General features: G+C 36.9%; 1 protein-coding gene across 2 annotated transcripts in view; it reads right to left on the reverse strand.

Annotated features, from left to right (window-relative positions):
* Positions 1–23,404, reverse strand: part of ACSS2 (acyl-CoA synthetase short chain family member 2) — a 76,921-nt gene that overhangs the window by 13,233 nt on the left and 40,284 nt on the right. The window contains exons 8-13 of one of the 2 annotated variants that reach the window (XM_070744895.1): positions 19,457–19,495; positions 13,658–13,795; positions 11,828–11,998; positions 11,306–11,439; positions 2,895–3,027; positions 371–427 (exon numbers count right to left, since the gene is read on the reverse strand). In XM_070744895.1, the coding sequence (XP_070600996.1) occupies positions 371–427; positions 2,895–3,027; positions 11,306–11,439; positions 11,828–11,998; positions 13,658–13,795; positions 19,457–19,495 (672 nt within the window). The remainder of the gene's footprint in view (positions 1–370; positions 428–2,894; positions 3,028–11,305; positions 11,440–11,827; positions 11,999–13,657; positions 13,796–19,456; positions 19,496–23,404) is intronic. The other variant, XM_070744896.1, reaches the window with a different exon arrangement.

A 23,404-nucleotide genomic window follows, 5' to 3' on the forward strand; every position in this document is an offset into this window, starting at 1 on the left:
CTCTGGAACCAACTCCCCCCAGAGATTAGAATTGCCCCCACCCTCCTTGCCTTTCGCAAGCTACTTAAAACCCACCTCTGCCGCCAGGCATGGGGGAATTAAGATTCCTTCTCCCCCTAGGCCTTTACAATTGTATGTATGGTATGTTTGTATGCATGTTTGGTTTTTTATATTAAGGGGTTTTTAATTTGCTTTTAGTATTGGATTATTACTGTATACTGTTTATGATTGCTGTTAGCCGCCCCGAGTTTTCGGAGAGGGGCGGCATATAAATCCAATAAAACTAAACTAAACTAATAATTGGTATACAAGATAAAGCTGTGCAATAACCCTCCTGCATACAAAGAAAATATGCCAGAGCTATACTTACAGCTGAGCCTGGCTTCATAGGTATGGCATAAGGAAGAGGAGTCAACACATGACCACCCTGCAGGAAAAAACGAAAAGCAGCAATGGAAACAGTTAAACCAGTAGAAAAATGCCTCACGCAATATTTTGAGAGCCCGGATTGAATGAACACACAGTGGTTTATTCCACACATTACCATCATTTCAATTTTTATTTTTAAAACATGTCTATTTTATTGTATTTCAACCAAGAAAACACAAAAAGTGCCATGAAGGCTCTACAAGGAATAGCTCTTGCCTAGCACAGCAGAGGAAGAACTTGGGTAGTGAAAGAAAGAGAAAAACCAAGTTCTAAAAGGATTTGGACAGGGGTGTCTCGTCTCAGAGTCACTCATGCCCTTTTCACCTCGAGGTTCGACTACTGCAATGCTCTCTACAAGGGGCTACCTCTGAAGACCATTTGAAGACTGCAGGTGGTGCAAAATGCGGCCACGCGAGTCGTCATGGGCTTCCCAAGATATACCCATGTCTCTCCAGCACTCCGCGAGATGCATTGGCTGTCGATTGGTCTCCGAACGCAATTCAAAGTGTTGGTTGTGACCTATAAAGCCCTACACGGCATTGGACCAGATTATTTTACCTCTGTTGTGAACCGCCCTGAGTCTACAGAGAAGGGCAGCATAGAAATATAATTAATATGTTGTTATTAATTATATTTCTATGCTGCCCTTCTCTGTAGACTCATTTAATAACATCAACGAGAACAGCCATAGCACAATTTTGGAAAAACGAAAATATGCCAAATGAATGGAATTTAATAAAAAAAATGTTAGACTGTGCTGAAGCAGATAAACTAACAATGGAACTAAAAGAAAAAGAAAAAATGAAATATTACCAAATATGGGAAGATTTTTACACCTGGTTAAATAAAAGAACACCTTTTCACAGTGCTGCGAGATAAAGAAATATTACAAAGAGCAACTTTTAAATAATCAATAGAATTTTTGTTCTGTCTATTTGAATAGAACCTACATTATAAGAACTTAACTATAATAATACATAACTCAAACCACTGGTCTTAACACCGCCAAGAATAAAAAAGGACGCTGTCAACAGTTCCTACCATAGAAGGAGAGAAGAAACATATTTCTTGCTTGTTTTTTCATATTTTATGTAAATGTAGTGTTCTGTCTGGGTTCCCCCAGACCTCAACACCAACTGGAAAAAACAGCCAGACACTCTGGTAAAAGCCAAAAGTATTTTATAACTGGAAAAAATAAGCACAGAGGAAAACCTGTTCTTCCCAACAGACAGGATATAATACGGTACAGCAGGGTCCTGATGTCCAGACAATACAGCAAGCTTCTTGCTGGCAACCCCCCCCCCCCCAAGGTTTCAATAGTCAAAGGCACAAACCAGGATTCCAAGACGCCAAAGTTCACAGTCAGGTCCCACGACTCTCAAAGATAAAACTCCACAAGCCAGGAAGGGTGGGTCTGCCTTTTAGCCCTTCCCAAGAGCACCACACCCAAACCCAGCTGTTGCCACTTTAATGCTGAAAGTATTTAGCCAATTGATTCCGTCTCTGAGTAGCTCTTCGTTGTCGCAGATCAATTATGGCTTGTGCACTTTCCTCTAAGGAATCCAGGCTGCTTGCTGGGGAGAGCTCCCCCTGGTGGGACTCTGGCTGTCCTCCCTCTTCTTCAGCCTGGGATTCCTCCTCCTCGTCTGTCTGCACCTCCTGTTCCTCAGCCTCTCCCTCTGAGCTGGAAACCGACAGAAGGTCAGCCGTTCCCGGAGGGGCCTCAGACGGAACCACAACATGTAGTGTTTGTTGTCATTGTCTCACTGTATACAGTGCTCCCTCGATTTTCGCAGGGGATGCGTTCCGAGACCGCCCGCGAAAATCGAATTTCCGTGAAGTAGAGATGCGGAAGTAAATACACTATTTTTGGCTATGAACAGTGTCACAAGCCTTCCCTTAACACTTTAAACCCCTAAATTACAATTTCCCATTCCCTTAGCAACCATTTAGATTATTACTCACCATGTTTATTTATTAAAGTTTATTTAAAAATATATATATTAAAGGCGGATGAAAGTTTGGCGATGACATATGACATCATCGGGCAGGAAAAAACGTGGTATAGGGGGAAAAACCGCAAAGTATTTTTTAATTAATATTTTTGAAAAACCGTGGTATAGCCGTTTCGCGAAGTTCGAACCCGCGAAAATCGAGGGAACACTGTATATGTAAATAAAAATTATTTAAAAAAAAGAAAAAAAAGAAATATAATTAATAAATAAATAATAAATTTGGAATCTTGAGGGATTCTAAAAGGATTTTGGAAACCTTGATGGTAAGGAGAAGCTGTAATAGCTTCGGGATGAGACTACACGGCACAAATAGACAGCAAAAGAACAGCATCTAAATTATGACATGCTGTAAAGAGTTGGCAGGTAAGTTTGAAATCCAGGCCTTGGAGAATCTCAGAAATAACCAAATAATTCACAGGATAATAAGAAAGCCAAATATAAAGAACTCACAGTTTCCGTTTGCCAGAAGGTATCTACTATAGGGCATCGTTCTTCACCAACTACCCTATAAAACCACAACCAAGCTTCTGGGTTTATGGGTTCTCCAACTGTTCCCAGCACTTTCAGGGATTTCCTGCTGTATCTGAATAAATAGGGTATGAATCAGATTTAAAAAGAAAATGGTTCTAGAAAGAAAAATTGTTTTACAATTTGATTTCAAAACTATAATTTGCTATTACTGAATAAATAAGAACATTTTCAGAACTCCCCAATGCCTTTGCGTGGTCAATAGTGGATTAAGTAAAGCAGAAACACATTAACTATCCCACACACACACAGTTTAATTCCAATGCCTTGTAAATTCCTATAATCTCTTGCTAATGGCATGCTGCCTGAGGTTGAGAAAAACTGAAATCCAAAACATTTGGACAGTTTCAATGATCTGATCAGTGATGGGCTACCAGAAACTTTACTACCACACTGTGGGCGTGGCTTATGCATTTTGTTTCAACATCTTTCAGAGCAAATTGGGTGCTCTTTCATTCATTCATTCATTTCATTTCATTTTATTGGATTTGTATGCCGCCCCTCTCCGTAGACTCGGGGCGGCTAACAACAGTAATAAAAACAACGTGCGACAATCCAATACTAAAGAAGCTAAAAACCCTTATTTTAAAAACCGATCATACATACAAACGTACCATACATAAATTGTGGAAGCCGAAGGGGAAAGAATATCTTAATTCCCCCATGCCTGATGACAAAGGTGGGTTTTAAGAAGCTTGCGAAAGGCAAGAAGGGCGGGGGCTATTCTAATCTTTGGGGGGAGTTGGTTCCAGAGGGCCGGGGCCACCACAGAGAAGGCTCTTCCCCTGGGTACCGCCAAACAACATTGTTTAGTTGACGGGACCCGGAGAAGGCCAACTCTGTGGGATCTAATTGGTCGCTGGAATTCGTGCGGCAGAAGGCGGTCCCGGAGATAACCTGGTCCGATGCCATGAAGGGCTTTATAGGTCATAACCAACTGGGGTGGAGCTCCAAATTTTGCTACCGGAACTGCATTCCTGACCATTCCCGTAGGAGCCCATCCCTGGATCTGATCTGATCAATGTCTATCCTGAATATTATTCCTACTCAGATGATTGAACAATAGGGGGGATCTACGCATGCGTCGCCAGGATTGACGCACCAAGGGAAAGCTCTCCCACATGAAGAAAAAGAAATAAAAGTTAACCCTTAACTACCCTCTCTAGCTTACTAAAAGTGGACTGAGAGGAGAGTGAACTGAATAAACTGTCGAAAAACTTTACCAGAAGGAGTTAAAAGTTGAAGTAAATAACTCTTTTTGACGCGGTTGGGTGAAAAAGTAAGAACAAAGCGAAGATGGCGTCTGCTGTGGAGCTGGAGGAGAAGATGGACTCGTTGCTTAAAGGTTTTGCTGATATGGGCAAATTGCTCCAAGAGATGAAAAAAGATTTATCGGCACTGGGAACCGGAATGGCGGAACTGAAACAACAAACAAAAACTCAAGACCAAAGGATTGGAAAGCTGGAAGCGGGGAAATCTCGCCAGGAAATTCGTATCATAAATCTTGAAGATAGACAGCGTCGTGCTAACATACGCTTGAGAGGCTTCCCCAAAGATTTTGGGGGGGGCAAACAACTTATTCAAGAAATCCTCCAGTGGTTCATTGAGAACAAAGTTACATGTGAGTTGCAAGAATTTGAAAGAGCGCATTGGGCTTTTGGACCCCGCAGGGGTGATTCAAAAGACATTGTTATCAGATTTCTTTCAGAAAGAAGAGCTGCAGAGATTTTTAAAGAACTCAAACAGATTTTAAACTTACGCTACAAAGCCTTTCCAATACGTGTTTTAAAAGATTTATCTGCCGAGACTCTCAAGATGAGAAACCAGATGAGAGAGATCTCTTCTCAGCTGTATGAAAATGGGATTAAATTTTCTTGGAGATATCCTGCCACCATTATTGTGTTTAAAGATACTAAATTTTTCCAGGCAAAGTCATTAGAAGAAGGAAGCAAGCTGCTTTTACAATTGGGATTAAATCCAGAGGAAGCAATGCAGACCCAGGCATCGATCGACCGGCCAGATGCAGCAGAACCGTTTCGCGAGTCAGAACAAACCAAGGAGGAGAAGATTGCCGAACTTCAAAGAGAATTGGCCTCACTGCAATCGGAGAAGCGTGATCAGCCTCGTGTGACCAGACAGAAGAAAAAATAATAAACTGAACTGAGTTGTTGTGCTAATATGGTATTAAGTTTTTCAACTAATTAATTTTTTTTTCATACTTTTGTACTTCTTGTTGGGGGTTCACGCTAGTTAATAAAGGGAGAGGAGGGAAGGAGGGGGAATCTTTTATTGTTTTGTAAAATGGGGGAGAAGGGAGGGCTTTCAGAGGGAACGTAGATCAAAGAGTGCCTTTCAGTAACGGAAGTTTTTTTTTCCGTTGCCTTCCCCTGTGGGAAGGTCAGGGGAGGGGCACAAGGGTGTGGATTCTTTGGGAAAATAAACAATTCTCCGGTAGGCTCTGTTTTGTTGAAAGAGGAAATGCATTTAGTTTATGTAAATGGGTGATTTAGGCCTTCTATCTCTCAATGTAAATGGTCTTTCATCACAGAAAAAGCGATGTAGAATCATGAAGCTGGCTAAAGACTGTAAGGCAGATATTTTATTCTTGTCGGAGACCCATAAGGGAAGGGAAAAAACAAATAAATTAGTAACAAATATTGAATGGGAAAGAATTTATCATTCGAAAGGAACGAACAAATCCAGAGGGGTGGCAATAATGGTTCATAGAAGAGTGGATTTTCAGTTAAGCAATATTAAGAGAGACAAGGATGGTAGAATGTTATTTATTAAGGGGAAAATAAGAAATAATCTAGTAACTCTAGTGGTTATTTATGCCCCTAACGTAAATGCAAAACAATTTATAATAAATGTAAAACGGAAATTAGATAATTTTGCGGAAGGTATAGTGGTTTTAGCAGGTGATTTTAATTTGGAATTAACAACAGGGAAGGGGGATAAGAAAAAGTTACATTTAAATAAAATTAATATGATGGACCTTCATCAAAATGTGGTTAAAAGAGACACTTTCTATTCTGCAAGACATAATAAATTTAGCTGTATAGATTACATGTTAATTAATAAAACAGATAAGGTTAAGTTGAAGAAAGCAGAAGTGAAAGCCATCTGGCTATCAGATCATGCTCCTATGTTAGCTGTGTTAGAAATAGGGGTTTGTAACAAACAAAGAATTTGGAGGTATAACCCCATTGTCTCTGCAAATGAGGAGAGCAGAACTAAATTACAAAAGGAACTCAATGGATTTTTTAGTATTAATGCAACAGGTGAGGTTAAAGAAACAATAGTCTGGGATACACATAAAGCAGTGATGAGAGGTAACTGCATTAGTACGGAAGCTTTCCTTAGGAAATCCTGGAATGTTAAGAGGAATAATCTATTAAAAGAGATAGAATTAATCCAAGAAACTTTAAAAATTACAAGAAACAGAGAATGGAATTTATTACTATCATTTAAGAAAAAGCAATTGCAATTACTTGATGAGGAAAATTGGAATAAAATGAAGATGATTATGAAACATAGAATTAGAAGCTGGAACAAGAAATCTATGAAGCAAATGGTACATTATTTTAAAAAAAGAAAAGAGAAATCTTTTATCTCTGCTTTAAAAGATAAGGATGGTTTAATAAAACGTAATACTGTAGAAATGGAAAAAATAATGAGAGACTTTTATGGGGAATTATATAAAAAAGAGTATGTTGTTTCACAAACCTCAGAGGTTAAAAAGCAATTAAAGAAAGAGGACAGTCAAATGTTAAATGCAAAAATTACAAGTGAGGAGATATCTAGAGTTATTAAGGGATTGAAACCTGCTAAAGCTCCTGGTCCAGATGGTTTTACAGCTGAATATTATAAAGTGTATATGAACGAATTATTACCGTATATGGAGAAATTGTTTAATAATGTAATGGAAACTTTTGAAACTCCACAGACGTGGAAAATGTCAGAAATTATAACAGTCCCAAAACCAGATCGTGATTTAACGGATCCTAGTTCCTATTGCCCTATTAGCTTGTTAAATCAGGACTACAAAATATTTATGAAAATATTGGCAAATAGGGTGGAGAATATATTACCAAAAATAATTGGAGAAGATCAATATGGATTTGTGAAAGGAAGGAAAATCTTTGAACCAATAAGAAACGTGATTAATGTTCTACATCATGCTACCAGTACCAAAAGGAAATTAAGCATTTTAAAATTAGATGTTTATAAGGCCTTTGATAAAGTTAATCATGAATACCTATTTCAACTATGTAAAGATTTAAATATGGGAAATAAATTTTGTAAAGTTATAGAAACAATATATAAGGATAATGTAGCTCAAATTAGAGTAAATGGCAATAGAACAGAAATGATTAAAATTCAAAATGGAACTAAACAGGGTTGCCCATTATCCCCAATGCTATTTGCATTAGCAATCGAGACCTTAGCAAATAAAATTAGAAATGATAAGGAATGGAGAGGCTATCAAATAGGGGAACTTGAATTGAAATTAAACTTATTTGCAGATGATGCTATAGTAATGTCTGAAACCCCAATTGAAATGATGAAAAAAATAATGATATTACTTCAAGAATTTAAAGATCAATCTGGGCTTAAGGTTAACATAGAAAAATCAGAGATAATATGCTTAAATACTGGCCCCAAAGAGCAAATTGAAATTCAAAAAATCTCAGGATTGAAATTAGGTTGTAAAAAAATGAAATATTTGGGAATTTGGTTATTTAAAAACCCATCCAAAATAACAACGGCCAATTATAACTTAATATGGAAAAAAATCCAGAAGCAGATCAAAAATTGGAAGGGAAAAAATTTAGGAAGAATGGCTAAGATAAGGACCCTTAAGATGATGATAATACCAAAGATGATGTATTTGTTTCAAGTTTTACCGGGCAGTTTTCCTGAGGCAAAATTAAGAGAATGGGATAATAGACTAAACTTTTGGATTGAAGGAGAGAAAAAATCTAGAATAAGGAAGCATTGGCAGTATGCACAAGAAAAAGAAGGAGGTTGGGGAAGCCCATCTCTAGTAATATATAGAAATGCATTTCAAATTGAAAGGTTAATCGAGCTACAGTTATGGGGGGAAAAGAAATGGGTAGAATTAGAAAGAGAAATTAATAATATAAATAATAAAGAATTATTATTTAAAAGTTGGAATAGAATTGAAATCAGTACCCTAAGTGATTCTTTTAAAGCATGTTTAGAAATATGGCTTAAATGGCAGAGGACAAGTGGAATAAAGTTATCCAAGCTATCAACGTTGCATGCACTGAATATAGGGGATGAGGCTAATTTAATTAGAATCATTAAAATATTAAATAGTAAAGGGGTAATGAGAATGGAACAGCTATATGAGAAAGATGGAAGAGTTAGTAGAACTAGATTGGAATGGCTGATCGGTAAACAGCAATGGTTGCAGATTAATGCAATATGTACATGTTTAAATAAAAGTGAGAATAAAGAAGCCTTCTTACGAGAAGAAAATAACTTGGAAAAAATAATAAGGGTAAAGATAAATGAAAGTAAAGGACAAGCCAGTAACATATATAGAATGCTATTGCAGAGGCAAGAAGAGGTAGTTAAAAGTTTAACAAGATGTTGGCAGGATGACTTACAAATAGACGAAAGAGAAATGGAAGAAATAATAGTAAACATATATAAGATTAAAAATACGAGAGTTAAAGAGATGAGAAGAAAAATCTTACATAAGTGGTATTATACACCTGCACAACTTGCATACTTCCAGGGGAAAGAGAAAGGTAAATGCTGGCATGGATGCCAGAAAAAAGGAATCTTTATGCACATGATCTGGGAATGTATAGAAATACAGAAATTCTGGAAGGTAGTCCAGAATGAAATTAATAAAATGTTAAATATTAATTGGATAATTACAAAAGAAACAGCAATCTTAATTAAATATAGGGAACTAGGAGAATCTAAAGAAATTAAAACTGTAGCATTGGAAAGTGCTCAAGCGGTGATAGTATTAGGATGGAAAGACTCTACAAAATGAACACTACAGAATTGGTATTGGTACATGGTGGATTACATACATTTTGAAATTATGGAAATAAGATTAAATAATTTTGATGAGAATAAACTAGAGAAGCTGATGGTGCGATGGAACAAGGTAAAAGATTATATGTTAAGTAGAATCTGTGATGTAAATACGAAAAATAAACTACAATCACTCTTTTAGTAAAAAAAAGCGTTCAAGATAGAGCCAAGGATTAATAGATAGACAAATAATTCAAAAGTCTTTGAATCCTCCTATAGGGGTGGTGGGGGTGATGGGGTGTGTGTGTTGTTTGGTGATGGGCACATGCACTGTGCACTGTTATATGTTTGTTTTTTGTAAACTTATAAAATCAATAAAAATTTATTTAAAAAAAAAAGATGATTGAACAATAAAGGCAGGCAGAGTTCACAAACTACACTGTTTATTATTTATTTAGTAATCAGATTTATATGCCACCCGTCTCCGAGGACTGAGGGTGGCTTATACGTACAGTTTTATACGGAAACTTCAGATCGTGCAGAATGCAGCTGCGAGACCAGTCATGGGCTTTCCCAAATATGCCCATGTTACACCAACACTCCACAATCTGCATTGGTTGCCGATCAGTTTCCGGTCACAATTCAAAGTGTTGGTTATGACCTATAAAGCCCTTCATGGTACTGGACCAGATTATCTCAGGGACCGCCTTCTGCTGCACGAATCCCAGCGACCAGTTAGGTCCCACAGAGTGGGTCTTCTCCGGGTCCAGTCAACTAAACAATGCCGCTTAGCGGGACCCAGGGGAAGAGCCTTCTCTGTGGCGGCCCCGACCCTCTGGAACCAACTCCCCCCAGAAATTAGAATTGCCCCCACCCTCTTTGCCTTTCGTAAACTACTTAAAACCCACCTCTGCCGCCAGGCATGGGAGAATTGAGATACTCTTTCCCCCTAGGCCTTTGCAATTTTATGCATGGTATGTCTGTATGTATGTTTGGTTTTTATATTAATGGGTTTAATCGTTTTTAGTATTGGATTATTATTGTACGCTGTCTTATTATTGCTGTTAGCCGCCCCGAGTCTCCGGAGAGGGGCGGCATACAAATCCAATAAAAATAAAAATAAATAATACATGATGGAGCCTACCTAGGTTTAGTTACATGGACACAGCCATGGTGCTTTTGTAAATCATGAATTAGTTTATGTATGAGACAGCTACCACAATATTCAGCAGAACTTATTAAAAATAAAGATATTTAGCACAACATTTAATCTAGTAGAGATGTGATGTGCACAAAAGTCTCATGTTACATTTAGTCCCCACAGTCTTATAGGCAGCCCCCAGATTCTCTAAAACCGAACCATATTTTTATTACAACAATAGTGTGAAATTCGTTATTTAAATTTAGCTTTTTTTAAAATCATAAATGATTCTTTGTCCTGCCATGAAACGTCCCTCGGAGTTCAACCCTGATATGAATGCAAGCACCGCAAAATATTATGTGGCCTAATCTGGGTATTTCTAAGTCATATTTCCAGACAGGCTAGGATCTAATCTGCAGTCCCCATGCCTATTTTCTCCCATGTTTTCAAGACAGTTCAATTTACCTTTTTTTTAACTGGAAGGAGGCTCAGGCAGGCATTTTCTAGCAGTCACCAGAGCACCAACTAAAAGCAAGTCTACTCACATGTATTCCCCTTTCCCCTGGCTTTTACATTCAGGACAAAAGTTAAGTATAAACATGTACCCAAAACACAAATGCCCAGGGAATTGACTGGAGTAGTCTACTTTGCTCCAATGCTCTAAACCATGTATGTACAGTGTTCCCTTGATTTCCGCGGGGGATGCGTTCCGAGACCGCCCGCGAAAGTCGAATTTCCGCGAAGTAGAGATGCGGAAGTAAATACACCATTTTTGGCTATGGACAGTATCACAAGCCTTCCCTTAACACTTTAAACCCCTAAATTACCATTTCCCATTCCCTTAGCAACCATTCACTCACCATTATTACTGGTTCTCACCATTGAATAAGACATTTAGTGATCCTGATATTTATAAACATAATTATTTATTAACAATATTTTTTTTTTGTTATTTATTTGCAAAAATTATTAGTTTGGCGATGACATATGACATCATTGGGTGGGAAAAACTATGGTATAGAAAAAAAAACGCGAAGTATTTTTTAATTAATATTTTTTGGAAAACCGTGGTATAGGCTATTCACGAAGTTCGAACACGTGAAAATCGAGGGAACACTGTATTTCCAAAGGACATTCCAATTAGTCTTATTGTTTTCCTTAAAGTCATGCTTACTTCTTGACAGGTTCATCTCCATATTTCATGAGGAGACGAATGGCAGTGGGTGCTGTGTAGAACTTGGTCACCTTGTACTTGTCAATGACGTTCCACATACGGCTAATATCTGGGTAAATAGGGAGCCCTTCAAACTGAAAAGAATTAGCAATTAACAATGTACCATGTTGACTAATGATAATTTCAGCACATGTACCTTTACAGCCTATTATATTCCCAAAGTTCGGGAAATATTGCTTAGCAGAGGAGACCATTCCACAACACTAAAGCACAGAGTGGAGAAGAAACTCCAGGAAACTTTCTTTTAAGCTTGTCAAAACAAGGGGAAATTCTTATTTTAAATCAACATCAGATCAGAATATAGGTGAAAACATGATTTAGACAGCTATATTTTTCAATTATCTTAATTGAGTCCTCACTCATTGCTGTTAAGAAAGGTGTAAGATAAACTGATGCTATTCATTCCACAAAGGAATTAAGACTTGATGTTTCCATACAGTCAGACTTTATCGTAGAACTTACCAAGATGCTGGTTGCCCCATTTGCCAAAGGTCCATACGTGACATAGGAATGGCCAGTTATCCATCCAATATCAGCTGTGCACCAGTAAATATCCTCAGGATGATGATCAAAAACATATTTAAAAGTAGCAGCTGTGAAAAGCATATATCCAGCTATTGTGTGTACCACACCCTGAAATATAGAACACAGAATATCCATGCAAAGAAACATTTAAATATAATTTAGTTCTCATTGACCAGGAATTGCAGCATTGTCAAAAAATGTATTAAGATATAACAGCCAACGGGAAATTAGTTTTAACTTGCTGAATTTATCATATTTCAATGCATGACTACAAGGTATGATCAGATTTTTGCAGGAAAATATGAAGTGAAGTTATGCAGGCATACCTTTTTCCTTCAGATGCCAGGGCTATATTGTTAGCAGTACTTCATACATGTTCATTTGTACATATTGATTTTTAACTGCATATTTGTATTTTGTTTTAGATTTGTATTGTTTTTGCCCAGGATTATTTGCTTATGATAAGCTATTCTATAAAATTTCCAAATAAATAAATAATTCTTCTGATATGTTCCCTTTAGTTTTATAAATCACTCCACAATTAATTCTTGCTGAAAAGGTACATGTATCTATATCCTGTTACCCACACAAGCCTCTTATTTGTTTGTTTGTTTATTAGTTTTGTCAAGTACGTACTGGTGGTATACAAAGACATAACAATATTTACATACATGATACTAGTAAGAGAGAAACTTTAGGACAGGGAACGGAAGGCACGCTGGTGCACTTACACACGCCCCTTGTTGACCTCTTAGGAATCGGCAGAGGTCAACAGTGGATAGTATAAGGGTAAAGTTTGGGGGGGCTAGGTGATGATACTACAGAGTCAGGTAGTGAGTTCCATGCATCAACTACTCAGTTATTAAGTTGTATTTCCTGCAGTCGAGTTTAGAGCACTTTACTTTAAGTTTGTATCTGTTCTGTGCTCGTGTGTTGTTGTAGTTGAAGCTGAAGTAGTCATTGGCAGAAAGGATGTTGTAGCAGATGATTTTGTGGGCTATGCTTGGGTCGTGTTTAAGGCGACATAGTTCTAAGCTTTCTAAACCTAGGATTGTAAGTCTGGTTGCGTAGGGTATTCTGTTGCGAGTGGAGGAGTGAGGGGCTCTTCTAGTAAAGTACTGTATCTCTAGACATTTCCTAGAGTGTTTATATCCGAAATGCGGAAACCAGACAGATGAGCTGTATACTCTGCCCCCTTCCACAAAATTCCACAGTAGACAAATCACACTACTGATTTTCCTCCCCAATAGAGTACATTTAGAATTACAACACTCTTTGCAGGTTTTATAATAAAAAGCAAGACAAAAACAGCCCCAGTATTCAATGTACTATTCAATGTGTTAGAAGATGGAGTCCCTGGTGCTCTCTCAGCTTAATTGTTTTCTTGCAAACTTTTCATTATCAAACTAGGTAACAATACAAGAGAGTGAAGTTTGCAAAATCCCCACTCCCTTTTTAGGATTAATCACTAAAGACCCCACATTATCTTCTATTGTGTTAGAAGGTGTCAGCTCCAGAGTTTTTGGAGCTCTGCAAATTAATGGAACAGAATGGGCAGAAACCATGGCATTCTGAGATTTCATTATGATAATTATCCTTTATTCAGTACTCTATCTATGAACAATCCATCTCAAGTAGAACTATAAACAAACAAAGGTTAAAAGCAAAGTGTAGATATAGCACCAAGAACAGTAAAAAGGTACAATTTGACAAAAGAAGAACTATTATCTTTCTATTTAACACCAGTCCAGGAAAATATTAACATACCTTTGGTTTCCCTGTTGATCCGCTGGTGTAGAGAATAAACAATTCATCTTCTGCATCACACCAGACAGGTTCACACTCCTTGCTAGCATTTTTCATGATGTCATGCCACCAAAGATCAACTTCTGGATCCCAAGGAGTCTGAAGGAAACCACACGGCATAATACTTAAATGCAGCCTAACCAGGAAAAAAATGAATATACGCTCGCAGCTGAACGAAAAATTGTTCCATAGTAACTGAAAAGTTGCGTTTTACTATTTCTAATCCTTGTTATTTGCCACAAAGCTCCATGACACAATAATACTTGCTTAAACCTGTGGACAATTTTATTTCTCGCTTGAATTCAACATATTTGCTACGAGAGATTCTTTAATACATCATTTGTTTTTCTTGAAAATAATGATTTTTCCAAATATAAGGGAAGCTACTAACTTTATTATTAACGTTAACACATTAATGTTAACACTTCACTTGAATCAGAACACAAGAAATTGATAAAAGAAAAAAACATATGCTACTCTAGTAATCACTCTTTCTAAAAACATGCTTTGCAAGCTCTGTGGCATCTTTCCTGTGATTTTGTGGGCATCCAAATATTTTGATATACACTAGTCACAAGTGGCTTCACAATTATTATAACAAGCTTCATGTTTTTATTGTAGCTTTTTGACACTTGAATCACGTTTAAGTTTGTATCCAATTCCATATTAAATATAGAATTGGTTTTTAGTTATTTTAAGGACAGAATTAATTTTAATCTTGATCTTGGTCTTTTGAATGATCCCTTCTATCCAGACAAAACCTTTACATCAGTTTACAGTAAGTACTCTTTTTCTACTTTATTCATATAAGCCTCCAATAGTGTATTCCCCTTTTGGTAGTCAAGAAAACCTAAAAAAATCTCTCTGAAAGCATGCAAATCTGACACAACATGCATTTTAACTCCTCTCACTAGCAATGTCACTTTTAAGTAAAAAAAATCTTCACCTGTGAAGCACAGCAGGTATCAGATGGCAAGACAATTTTTAAAAGGGTCATAAGAACTTTGCATGTAAAATATTTTTTGGCAGTGTTACACATAATGAAAGACTGTCTATTAGTTCTGCTTTGTTTCAAGGAGCCAGCTGTGGCATAAAAGTGATATAAATATTTGAAACAGACAGAACAACCTAAGCAGCATGTCCCAGTGTCCCATCATTCTACTTAGAGAAGAGCATGCTGAGGTCATTTTGCATGGATATGGGCCACCCTTTGGAAATCAACTTCCTCCAAATATGTTGAAATACAACTTTCAGAATGCCAGAGGCACCCTGAGCAAAGTCAGTCTTCCAACATTTCTGACAAAATCAAAGGCTAGGGTCCTTCTGGTTTTGCAACATAGTCCTGGCCCAACATTCAAGTTACAGCCATTCCAAGAACAGCCATCAAAAGTTGAGCTGCAAGAAACTGACAATCCATGCAGTAAGTATATTAGTAGTTCTAGCAAATTACACTAATCAACGAATGCTTTGGTTTTTTTCTATGCAATTCAGACATGTAAATTAAATCTTTTCATTACCTTATATTTAACTGTAATTCCCTATAGTCAGATAAATTATTTAATTCTGATAGATCTATTCCCTCTTATGACAATGGCTGGCAGCATCTCAAAAGGTAATGCTTTTGAAGGAAGGATTTACTTTATCAGCAAAACTCCCCCATGTTGTTAGCTTTTTAAATTTATAGATAATAAGAAAAAAATGCTATCCTTAATTACACAAGAAATGCCTAACATAATTCTGTCAAGTTCATGTATTTTTTTTTAAAAAAATGTACAAATGTCTTTAATAACATTAGCTTTTTTGATCCTAAACATATTATGAATGAAGAACCACTGATATTTATAGTCTCAATTAGCAAAAGTTTTAGACGGAAATGCTCAGGCAGCAAGCAGTATAGAGCTAAGCAAACTGTCACTGCTTAGCTATGACTATTGACATAAGAATCAAACCAATATTTTCTAGATATTGAGAGCACAGTTTCAAAAAAAATCAAAAATGGAAACACTATTTTTCTACTGATTCAAAATGTAAATTTGGAGGTATAAAAAAAACCTTTGTTATGTTTTTTCATGGCTGTCAAATATGGTTTCACCAGAATAAGTTATGTCTACGCCAGAGATATTCAAACTTGGCATCTTTAAGATTTGTGTATTTCAACTCCCAGAATTCTGGGAGTTGAAGTCGACATGTCTTAAGGTTGCCAAGTTTGGGGACCCTGGTCCAGACAGAGATATCTGGAGAGATTCAACATGCAGCCCAAACTGGATAACATTGATTAATCCAATCTTCCCACCCCATACAAAAAAGTAGCAGAAACAACCATTCATAGTAGAAGTTGAGTAGCAAGTCAAATGAGACTCAGCTGGATATTTAAAAATTTACAATATATAGGCTCATCTTAAATACTTTACTGTAATAATTGTAGTACATAACAGATTATATATTAGTCTAGCATATAAAAAGGCAACTGATATAACCAGTCAAACAAACTGAATACGGTATATGAGGATGTATTTAAGTTGAAGATATTACAATTACTGTACATCTGAATTAATTATAAGTTATAAAGATTTTTTTAAAAGTCAAAACAAACTTGATTTGTTTGTTTTATTCATGCCAACTTTATTTTTGAATCTGGGTTGTTTGTTTGTTTGTTTGCCATGTTCATTTAAAATATTAAAGTAAATTATAGTCTTGTCAAAAAGAAACAAATTATATATCCAACTGAATTTTAAAATATAGTCTTCAAACACTGTAATCCAACTAACTTAAAAAAATACAAAATCAGCTATTCAAAGAGGCTGGCATGGAAAACCTATATCAACAGCAACACTATTTGTATTACCAAAAACTGAATATTCTTATGCAAGATTATTTCACCTTTTTAACATAGCCTAAGATTCACTGAAAGAAGGCATAAAATTACTATGACAGAAAGGAAACAATTGAATAGAAATTGCTATATGTAGCTTTTTCACTCTATGTACATTTTCTTTATGAATTATCCCATTCCACCAAATAATCCCTTTCCAATATCATGATTAAAGAAAAAAACAGTTTGCACAAGCACCTTCAAATTAGGATCAGAAAGCCATTTCAGAAATTCTGAATTCCTGAAAAAACGTTTGCCAATATCTAAGCAAATCATTTTATAATGATATCATGATGCTAACTAATACCAAATAATGAGAAAACTTTGTATTCACCACCATTATCCCTTCCTCATAGATATTCCCACCTTCTTCTGTAAATTTGCAATGCTTTTCCTTTCTTGAGAATATAACCATAGCCTGAGTTAACCCATTTCATCAATTTAGTGTATTCTCTAACCATGCCTTATTATACAAGCTACAACAACACATCACATTGCTAAAATCACACTTTGCAAACTGTAAGGCTTGGTTTTTATTTATTATTTATTTATTTTATTAATTGGATTTATATGCCACCCTTCTCCTAGGACTGCCAAAGCCATGCCAGTTGAACCATGGCTTAGTGGAATGCAAGAATCTAGTCACCATTTGAAAGCAAGGTATGCCCATGTTATACCAACACTCCGCAGTCTGCATTGGCTGTTGATCAATTTCCGGTCACAATTCAAAGTGTTGGTTATGACCTATAAAGCCCTTCATGGCATCGGACCAGAATATCTCCGGGACCACCTTCTGCCGCATGAATCCCAGCAACCAATTAGGTCCCACAGAGTTGGCCTTCTCCGAGTCCCTTCAACTAAACAATGTCGTTTGTCGGGTCCCAGGGGAAAAGCCTTGTCTGTAGCGGCCCCAACCCTCTGGAACCAGCTCCCCCCTGAGATTAGAACTTCCCCCACCCTCCTTGCCTTTTGTAAACTCGTTAAAACCCACCTCTGCCGTCAGACATGGAGGAACTGAGATAACTTCCCCAGGCCTATATTGTTTATGTATGGTATGTTGTGTGCATGCTTTTTTAAATTATGGGTTTTTAGTTTTAATTATTAGATTTGTATTGTACATTGTTTTTCTATTACTGCTGTGAGCTGCCCCGAGTCTACGGAGAGGGGCGGCATACAAATTTAATAAATAAATAAATAAAAAACTTCAAAATAATCTGGCTCATCTAAACTCCTAATGCAGGAAAACTATCAGTAGAAAAACCCATCAGGTGAACATTCAATCTTTATAAACAGTGAACAAAATTTGTTTGATATGTATGCATTATTAGAAAGTTTCCCTATGTTTTCCAAATTATAGATCCCTCTCTTCTCTCCCCCCCCTCCACTATCTATATGCCAACTTTTCAAATCAACGAAGATGATTATTTTGTTGCCTCTTTCACATCTCTTCTGAATACCATAATCAACTTCTCAAAAAATGCTGAATTTCGTCAACACTTTCCTTTCTTGTTGTTATCGCCTCATTGCACTTTATAACTATTCTGAGGATTTGTTGAAAATGATTGCAAATAATATGAAAATATTCTAAAAATATTTTGAGGCCTATACCTAAAAATAGAAGATTTTAAGGAATTTGGTTAAAGGCTGTTTCAGAACAATTATATTCAAATGTATAACCAATGCAAATTGACTCTAATCCACAAACTCTAGGCTGAAATACAGTAGTAAATGATGCTGGTTATCTGTTTGTAATCAACCAGCTCCTTCAATTTCTAGCATTGATATCACAGAGCTCTGTAATTATATAATTCCAATAGCAACACTCTTTCCATTATTCAAACCCAAAGCTAGTTTATCAGAATTGTTCTTTTGAAAACAACAATTTTTCACAGCTGATAACAAATGGGAAATAATTTTTCATGTAACCTATCAACAATAGTACTTCAATTACAGTGATGTTTGCTAGTCAATGATGAAAAACATTGCAATCAAGAACTTCAGAGTTGATTTGCAACCTTTTTCAAACAGGAATGTGCAGTTTGTATTTTGTTTGCAAAACTGAGTCATGGAAGTACCGTAATCTGAATAAAACCATTCTGCACACCAACCATTATGTTAGTATAATTAAATCCAGGATATGAGTTGGCAGTTGCAACTGAATTAATTTCCATGGAAACATTCGACATTAAGGAAACAGATTCCCTTATGGTTTCAATACAAAAATAAATGCCCATTTACTATACATTTTTAAAAAAATAACAACAGCACTGCAAGGTGGATATTTTCCCTACCCTCTAATCCAGGGGTCTCCAACCTTGGCCACTTTAAGACTTGTGGACTTCAACTCCCAGAATTCCTCAGCCAGCCTACCCTCTAATCCAGGGGTCTCCAACCTTGGCCACTTTAAGACTTGTGGACTTCAACTCCCAGAATTCCTCAGCCAGCCTACCCTCTAATCCAGGGGTCTCCAACCTTGGCCACTTTAAGACTTGTGGACTTCAACTCCCAGAATTCCTCAGCCAGCCTACCCTCTAATCCAGGGGTCTCCAACCTTGGCCACTTTAAGACTTGTGGACTTCAACTCCCAGAATTCCTCAGCCAGCAAAGCTGGCTGAGGAATTCTGGGAGTTGAAGTCCACAAGTCTTAAAGTGGCCAAGGTTGGAGACCCCTGCTCTAATCCCTTCAACCCGTTGAAATATGGCTCCAAATTCCCTTCAACCCATTGTGAAAGTGACGCCCAACAACATGCAGGTGCTAGAATGAGGTTAAAAGGCCACACGTTGCAGTGAGAGAGCAAAAGAGCAGACAAGAGAAGAGGTGTGCTGGACGTGGTAAGCAGAGCAGAAGGATGCTGTGAAAAAAAACTTCTGCTACACACAGTAAATACCTTTGGCTGGACTTTCTTTGAGCTCTCAGTCTTTTTTTCCTGCCAAAAATTCACAAAGAAGATATAATGTTTGAGAAGACGTCAAACTGAGCTTGGGCACTTACCATCTGTAAATGCCATGATAGCAAAGATGAGTTGTATAATTAGAAAGCTGAATATCATGGAATAAAGTGATTTTTTTTAAAGAACAAAAGGAAAAATTGCACACAAGTGATCTGATGACCCATCAATATCTGATTAGTCAATTTCATTTCAAAAAGCAATTTCCCTCTATAGGAAGCAGGGCTTTTCCGTGTGATAGGTTGGCACTTTAGTCCAGAATCTGTGTTTTGTGTAAAGCTCATCCATTTCTAAATGGCAATTCCTACACTAGAGCAAAACTGCTACTTGGCAAGGAATGTAAAGATCCATGAAGCGTTATTCCTACTTATTTAATAATAATAATAATAATAATAATAATAATAACTTATTAGATTTGTATGCCGCCCCTCTCCGAAGGTGTATATTACAGGCTCCGTCAATTAAGCTATTAAACTTCCCACCATTCCTTTCTCCAAACAAAGCCAAAGAGCCAACTAATGTGTTGTCATGCCAAGGCAATCACTTTGCCATAGTTTGGTGACTCTTGATTAAATCCAAGCCACATAAATTATCTTCTCTTTAAAAAGGAGCAAGTCGTGAGATTGATAGATTCCTGAGGATCCTGCAAGGATTTCTGATTTTCCAATTGTTTGACAGCAACAATATAGCTTTTCCTTCCTTTCTCCTCTTTTTTTTTAGTTAAGTATGTGGAATAAGGTTATGAAGTTTGGAGAAATGAAATGTATGATTTTGACACGCATACTTCCTGGCTAACAATGGTGGGGTATATGTGTCTTGTTTCTTCCCTTTTTCCTGGATTTTCTTGATGAAAAAATGTTGGAGGAGTTGAGGTGTTTTGCCATTTTGGCTGATACTACCCTGGCTAATCTTAAAAGACGTGACCAGAATGTAAACTGGGTGGTACTTGGATAAGAGACCACCAAGAAATCTCAGAGTTGTGAGCTGGGACAAGAAAATAAAATGAATCCTGGAATAAGGTTAATGGAAACCCACTACTATATTTTTAACTAATAAAACTACATAGTTAGTCAGCATGAGTTAAACTTGAAGAAAACTTTACTTCTTTGAAATAAAATATTATCCAATGGTTGGTATTATTTTTTCATAGACGAATGCAGCAGCAATTACTTTTTATGAAGCGCCATGTATAAAAGATAGTGAGATTAGTCTGAAAAGTGAAAGCAAATGACTCTGCTAGATAAACACATACCCATATTTCATTATTTCTTACCTAATCAATTTGATGAACCTCAATGTTCTAATAAATAAAATAAAGAAACTTTGCAATTCTAAGGAAAAGAGTGGTGAAAATAACAGTAAAAGAGTTCTAGTCCAACTCTCTGTTCAGACAAGAGACTGTATACAATTTCAGACAAGTGATTGTCCAATCTCTTCTTAAAAACCACCAGTAATAGAGCATCGATAATTTCTGAAGACAAGTTATTCCACTGATGAATTGTTGTAACTATCAGGAAATTTATCCTTATTCCTAGATTGGTCATCTCCTTGATAAGTTTCAATCAGTTCTTTCTTGCCTTGCCTTCAGGTGCTTTGGAGAATATGTTGACCCCCTCTTCTTTGTGGCAGTCCCCTTAGATATTGGAACACTGCTATTGTATCACCCCCTATTCCTTCTTTTCACTAAGCTAAGCACAACCAATTCCTGCAACCGTTCTTCATATGTTTTACCCTTCAGTCCCCTAATCACTTTGTTGCTCTTCTCTGCACTCTTTCTAGAATCTCAACATCTTTTTTATCATGGTGACCAAAACTGGTTGCAATTCCAAATGTGATCTTAACATAAAGTAAAACTAATAAGTACGTTTTTACAATCTGAATCACTTTAGAATGTTAATGTATTTTCTTTGACGTACACAAAACTAAAAAGTGATTCTGCAATTATAGTTTAGCTTCCTTTTTACCAGAAGCACCTGGAGAATTAGGTAGCAAACATCTGAATCTTGTTCACATTTCTTCATTTACTTTGTCATCAGAACCGATGCAACAATCTAGTCTATAAGAATTAAAATGGCTCCAGATTGGCAAAGGCTTTATCTATTAGATATACAGTGGTACCTCTACTTAAGAACTTAATTCGTTCTGTGACCAGGTTCTTAAGTAGAAAGCTTCTTAAGAAGAAGCAAATTTTCCCATAGGAATCAATGTAAAAGCAAATAATGCGTGCAAACCCATTGGAAAAGAAATAAAAGCTTAGAATTTGGGTGGGAGGAGGGGGAGGAAGAAGAAGAGGAGGAGGACAGTCACTGCCAAATGAAAAAGGGGAGGGAAATCAAAAAAATCCAAAACTTTAAGGCTTTAAAAAAAAAGAGGGACTCTATGGCGGCAAGGAGGAGCATGTACTTCCAATACACCCGGCGTGAGGCTGCCTACCATACAGCTGCTGCTGCTGCTACCTGCTTCCTCTTCCTTCCGATGCTGAAGGGCTCCCCTCTCTTCTTGCTCATTCACTTTGTAGCCGGCGCCTTTCCTTCGCTGCGGTGACTCCTTGGCTGCCCAGAGCGAAGGGAGCATTTATTTTCTCTGGGTGCTGGCAGAGGTTTATTCCCTGTCCAAGCACCCAGAGAAAGGAAAATGCTTCGTTCACTCTGGACTGCCAGAGCGTCCTTAAGTGCCACCGAAAGGCTCCTCTGGTAGCCCAGAAAAGCTCAAGATGGCCGGGATTAAAGGGGGAATGGCAGGAAACTGGCAGGGCCTTCGTGCCGCTCTCAAATTTCCTGTGAAATCTTTCCGGGCTCAGGTTCTTAAGTAGAAAATGGTTCTTAAGAAGAGGCAAAAAAATCTTGAACACCCGGTTCTTATCTAGAAAAGTTCTCAAGTAGAGGCGATCTTAAGTAGAGGTACCACTGTACATTCCTTCCCAGCCTTCTCCTGTATTCTTCTGATGCACCAGCCGATGTTTCTCATAACTTTTGAAAGAATATGGGAAATTTAGTCCAATTAATCTGGAAGACATCCAATTATGCTATACTGTATACCAATTCAATAGCTACAAACAAGGTTAAGCATCACCATATTGGCATATGCATGTAACTTAAGAGTCTGGAATAAAGTGTACATAAATTGAATATATAAAATTAAAGAGAGGCACTAAAAGCTTTATTGGAGACTGTTATGTGTTGATAGCTCAATTTTAAAAATCAAGCATTATGTGAAAAAATGATATTTTAGCAATTCTTGAGGACAGCAAGTGGTCAGTCACTTAATTTTCCTGTTAACAATAGATACATTAATATAGGAAAATTGCAATCTTTAAAAAGAGTTCAGGGAAACAACTTATTTATTTGCCACAGATAGATTTTCTCTCCCTGACCAATAAGGAAGAGGATATTGGCAAAGGATTGTGACCAACAGCTTATCTGAAGAACCTAACATAGCAGACGTACATTTCTATTAATAGTGTCTATAAGAATTTACAATCAAAGCTTAGGGATGCCTCTTCTGTTTCTACTGTTCTGACCTTTGAAAATTGGTACTGGTTTGGCATGGTCAATAAATGCATGTTTCCCACCTGACTGCCAATCCAGATCTCTTCTGGTTATAAGAAGTCTATGTAACATGTCATGAAAGTCTGTTGTGATAATGCCAACAACAAGCACTTGCTATAATGTTGCTATTAATGGATATGAGACTTGTAAAGGGCTAAAAATAGGGCCTATATTTAATAAGCAGCAAAAACTCAGTGAGATGGTACATCCATATTCACCGAATACAATTCAATATGAAAGTAGGGGCTCACATAATAGAAGGCATCTTCCATTCCTGCATTTATGAAACCAATGCATTAAGGAGAAAATTACACAGTCTCTTTGTCAACCAAACCTAAAT

This window comes from Erythrolamprus reginae, chromosome 3 (genome assembly GCF_031021105.1).
Source record: "Erythrolamprus reginae isolate rEryReg1 chromosome 3, rEryReg1.hap1, whole genome shotgun sequence".
In the NCBI taxonomy this organism is placed as follows: domain Eukaryota; kingdom Metazoa; phylum Chordata; class Lepidosauria; order Squamata; family Dipsadidae; genus Erythrolamprus; species Erythrolamprus reginae.